General features: G+C 32.5%; 1 protein-coding gene across 1 annotated transcript; it reads left to right on the top strand.

The window, feature by feature from the left end:
• Positions 1 to 4,066: 4,066 nt before the first annotated feature.
• On the top strand, positions 4,067 to 4,781 carry LOC134261462 (cerebellin-3-like). Its single transcript, XM_062743902.1, has 2 exons — positions 4,067 to 4,073; positions 4,390 to 4,781. Exons 1-2 carry the CDS (start codon positions 4,067 to 4,069, stop codon positions 4,779 to 4,781), a joined length of 399 nt encoding a protein of 132 aa, XP_062599886.1.
• Positions 4,782 to 5,032: the final 251 nt, after the last annotated feature.

Below are 5,032 nucleotides of genomic sequence, written 5' to 3'. Positions count from 1 at the left end.
ACCCTAATCGAAGATTGGGGGGTAAATAGCTTTTGTCTTATCCGTCCGGCTGCCTGTATATCTGTCTGTTTTTATGTTCGCAAAAACTTTAACCTTCCTCATCACTTTTCAGTTAGTAGGGCCATGGATTTCATATTTCACAGCATTATTGCTTATGACAGGACCTTTCTTTGGGTACCACCAGTTGTGACCGCTTGGCCTTGGAAGTTGACACATTTTTACAAAAATTCCCACACCTTAACATGGGTCATAACTTTTGAACAGTTGGTTGGTGCTAGGGCTTTCATACTTCACATGTGTATTCTTGTGACAAGGCCTTACAGTATATTTTTGACTTTTTGAACTTTACCTTATAGTTTGACATACCTTTTAAAATTTTAACGTTGGATATAATTTTTGAACAGTAAGAACTAGGGTTTTCATATTTCGCAGGTGTATACCATACTTCCTTTGGGTACAACAACTTCGATCTTTAGACCTTGACCTTTTGATTTTGATCTTGCATTTTAGAAATTTAAATCCTCACCATACGCTTGACAATTTAAAAAAAATCCTGTTTCCATGTATTAATTTTCTTCCCCCCCCCCCTTTATTTCAACAAAATAGTACAAAATTTCAAAATATTGACTCGATGGAACATTTCCGATGTTTATATTACATTGCCTACATCTTTAACTTTCATAAATCACCAAAGAACATTCTGTTACAATTAGTTTAATGTTTCACATTTTTTTTTGCTAGTTTGACTGGAGCATCAGTGTTTCTCAAACAGATCTTGTTTCCAAAACAACAAACAAAATAAAATTCTGCTTTGATAGAAACTCTTGAGTCAAAAACTAGCTATAATATTAAGGTGGCAAATGCTTTAACTTTTAAAATGATGGCCACATTTGAAATAGTTCTATATAAATCATAATTCGTTATTTTTGGTGAATGCCGTCAATAACATCCACACTTCAGTGCACAGTTGGAAGCAACCTGGAAACGATGACAGCACCCTTGCACTTGAACATGGACCTCCAAAACATCAGAGGTGGGATCAGGTGCCTTGGAGGAGTGAGCATCCCCTGCCGACCGGTCAACAATAATCGAAATCTACATTCACTTGTGAATTTCACGTACATATAGACTATAGAATATTGCCACTTGTAAATTTCACGTACATTTAGACTATAGAATATTGCCATATGCTTAAAATTTTATATATCTTATCCAATTAGATTGTTTGGAGAGGATGAAACTTTATGTTAAATAATAATTTCTTTTATTTTGGCTGAGTTGTTTCATACTTAAATCGACTACCTGATAATAAAACTGATCACGGGATGCTTAGTGATTCTAGGCACCTGATCCCATCTATAGAATTCCCAGGGGTCCGTGTTTTATGTCATCTTCACATATTTGTATTGTTCATAATTTTTTTTAAATCGACCACTTTTCCTTATTTTAACCTTTTACGTTTGAAAACAAGACAGAATTTATTTATTTGAAATGTGGTGGAATCGCTAATGTGGAGCAGAAGAGAGATAAATAGGCCACACATCATTCTTCTTTAATGGAGGAATATTATCAAATACCGGGTAATATGAAAGGATGTTAATTAACAAAATGGAAATATAGCTAGTATGATGAATTGGTAAAGGTCAAAACAAAACAAAAAATCAGACAAACTACACCCACTGCTTAATTTATCACCAAAATACTTTTTTTAAATTAAATAAATGGCTTCTGCTATTAAACGACAGACACCCCAGTTTGTTTGACCAATACCCGTTATGACATGTTTACGTCTGTTGAAGCCAACGGCTGTTTTGAGATCACTATCATTTATGGTAGCATCGCACCAATGCTGCTAATATACTTTAAATAAACCTTAATTCTAATCAATAACAAGCAGTTAGTTTTATTTTTGTTCACCTTACGGTCATGTTGCTGGCTCAAGTGAAGGTATCAATGACATTCAAATTATCTTTTTCCCGGAAATGTCAGCGAATGCAAAATCCTCATTATTTCATTATGTATATTTTTCGAATTCATAATAGCATCCTAAAATTGAGCAGATCAATTGTTTGATAATGCTGAGACCTGTTTTTATCTAACAATAAATGTACGTTATTTATTTAAACCCTTCTCAGTGTTCATTTTAGGCATTATTTGTTAAACTTCTTCAAAAAGTCACTGACATTGCCACAAAGTGTAAACTATATCAAAAATGAATCTACATGCCAAATAACAATTCTTAAAGAGGCCAAAACAAGTGAAAACAAAGGTCATAGTCACACCGGTCCGCTGAATTTATTTCCGGAATTTTGTATTGCATTTCCGACATATTTACTTTCATTTTCGACATTTTTTACTTTCATTTCCAAAAGTGGAAAACTTTTTGTGTCAATCGTTCCTTATTGTTGTAATTAAATGCATTTGTCAAGAATGTTACAAATAATCCGATAAATTTTCTGTAAACACTGAGCTACCACAATGAGATTAACTAATACCTTTACTACGAGTACATCCAATATGATGTCGACGGCACGGAAAATCTTTCATCATCGATAGTTAACCGTTACATGTAAAGGAGCTAAATTTGATTGTCTTGATGATTGCAATGCCACACAATATTTCCTAACCTGCCAAAGACGTTTCTTCGTGCAAAGGGGCATGGACACAGTTTCAGCTAAAAAAATTCAAATTTATTTTTCCCATTTTTACAAATATGTAACTATAAGGTCTTTCTAATGATCATCAAAAATTTGAACTTCAGTTGTCAAGATACATAACAGATTTAGAGCTCCAAATCTTTGTTATGTAAACACGACCTGTGTCATGTTTTTGTTTACATATGTTAATATACCAATATATGTATGTCCAAAGCAGATAATTTCAATAAAAAGGTTAATTCTGAATACGATTAAACATTTTCTAGTGATTTGCTGAATTTCATTATGTGAAAAATACGATATTATTTTCTATATGTAAACATAAACAAGGCACAAGCCTTGTTTACATTGTGAAGAACTTTAAGTTTTGTATCTCGTTTGTTAATCAACAAATGATGTTCAAATATTTTCTGATCATTAGATAATGCCTTAGTTTGGAATTAAAAACATTAAAACTGGTTTATAAAATTCAGTTGAAACTGTGTCCATGTCCCTTTAACACAAAAAATTAAAAATCTTAGGATTCACAAAAATGGGATGATAAATATGGACGCGTATATATGACAATGAATTTTAAAATACTACTATGAATTCTAATACAGGTAATTGTGATTGATGCGGAGAATTGAATTGAAGTTTAATTGAATAAATTTATTTGAAGAAATAGTGGAAGAATTTCGTTAAAAATAGATTTTTAGATATATATAAACATACTCGTTTATATCTTCAAGTGCATAATTTATTTATGAAAAAAAAAAAAAAAACTTTTTATAATACTTTGTAAATAATTTAATTTTGATATCTTATACAGAATGGCTGCTCAATGCTCAAGGTTGTATTTACTGAATAGACCCTGTCCCTGTGCCTCAGCTTTTTCGTACAAAGTTGAGAGTATAAAGTATTTTTAATAATACTAATTAGAAAAAAAAGAGTGAATAAATTCTTCCAAGTTATTTAATCTTTTAACACTTTTATTTGTCTTGCTTATTTAAAATGATTAAGGAAGTGCCCATTATGGTTTTCGTATTTAATGCAATCATTTTTTTTAAAGTAATTTTATATATATATAAACAGCATCATAGATCTACATGTCATCAAATCCTTTAAGTCAATTATCAAAAAAGACTTTATCAAAATGTTAAACGAGTATTAAATGCCATTTATCCCTTCGCAACGAAGTTGGAGAGGATTTAGTTACTCAATCATATGTTCGATGTGGGTGAGTTAGCGTTGTACGAAACGGAAGTGAAGTAATTTGCACCAGGATTGATGTCAAATGCTGGTTTGATTTATCGATATGCTCTTTGCGAGGGGATGCTCCGCTTAGCAGTGCCCTTGTTTTAATTTATACGGTTATCAAAACGCTGACGAGCTTATATCGTGCCATGCAATTGTAACAGATGCAATGCATGTCAGGTATGTACATGTATATAAGAGATAATAACAGTTGAAAAATACATTCAATACTCTAGTGTTGGAACCAACAACGCCCAGTATGACAAAGATTTCATGCATAATTTTGATGGCTATACATCTTATTTCGTTTCCAAATATTTACGGCAAGACACTGGTACTTAGAAATAAACAGACAAGAGAACTGACCAAATCCTCTACTTCAGGTAGATGTTTTGTTTGTTTTTATCATCAACTTCTTGTTAATGTTGTCCATTTTTAATGAATTCGTTTTTTAAAATTAAATTTCAAAATGACATTTTTTGTATCTTTTTTAAAGTCCCCTCTACGCGTGGAGTTAGTTTCTCTGTATCTTTGTCATCTGCCACACCTAAGCTTGGAACAAAACAGACGGTGATATATGACGAGGTTTTGACAAATGATGGCGACGGATATGACGACCGAACAGGAGTGTTCGAGTGTCCAGTGACAGGGACCTATATGTTTGTTGTCGATTCCTTGTCGAAAGGTACTATTACGCTGGGAATCAAAGTGAATAAGGAGTATGTGGTATTTATGCACCGCTCTGGACATGAACACTACATACAGATAAGCAGGACGGTGATTGTGAAACTAAATAAGGGTGATCACGTGAAAGTTGATAGTATATATATGTATGGGTATGTTCATCCGTATAACTATTCCGGATTTACTGGAACATTGTTGTACTGACTGTAAATTACATTCATTCAGGTTTCTATAGGTAAATTATAAATCAGATATTCAAATAAATCTTAGAGAGGATTGAATACTTTTCTTTCTTTGTAAAGTCTTTCCTTTACACTGGTATATACATGTATAAGTGTTTCTCCCTCTACATCAAAATCTGAATCACCACCTTGTAAAGATTTTCTGTCAAGCCCACTCATCCCTTGTGTCTTCAAATATTCTTATATTTTCGATTCCATGAATTGAATTGTAGG

This window comes from Saccostrea cucullata, unplaced genomic scaffold (genome assembly GCF_032062105.1).
Source record: "Saccostrea cucullata isolate Sc308-1 unplaced genomic scaffold, CSIRO_AGI_Scuc_v1 ctg12246, whole genome shotgun sequence".
Taxonomy (NCBI): Eukaryota; Metazoa; Mollusca; class Bivalvia; order Ostreida; family Ostreidae; genus Saccostrea; species Saccostrea cuccullata.
This window is presented reverse-complemented; position numbering and strand designations above follow the sequence as displayed.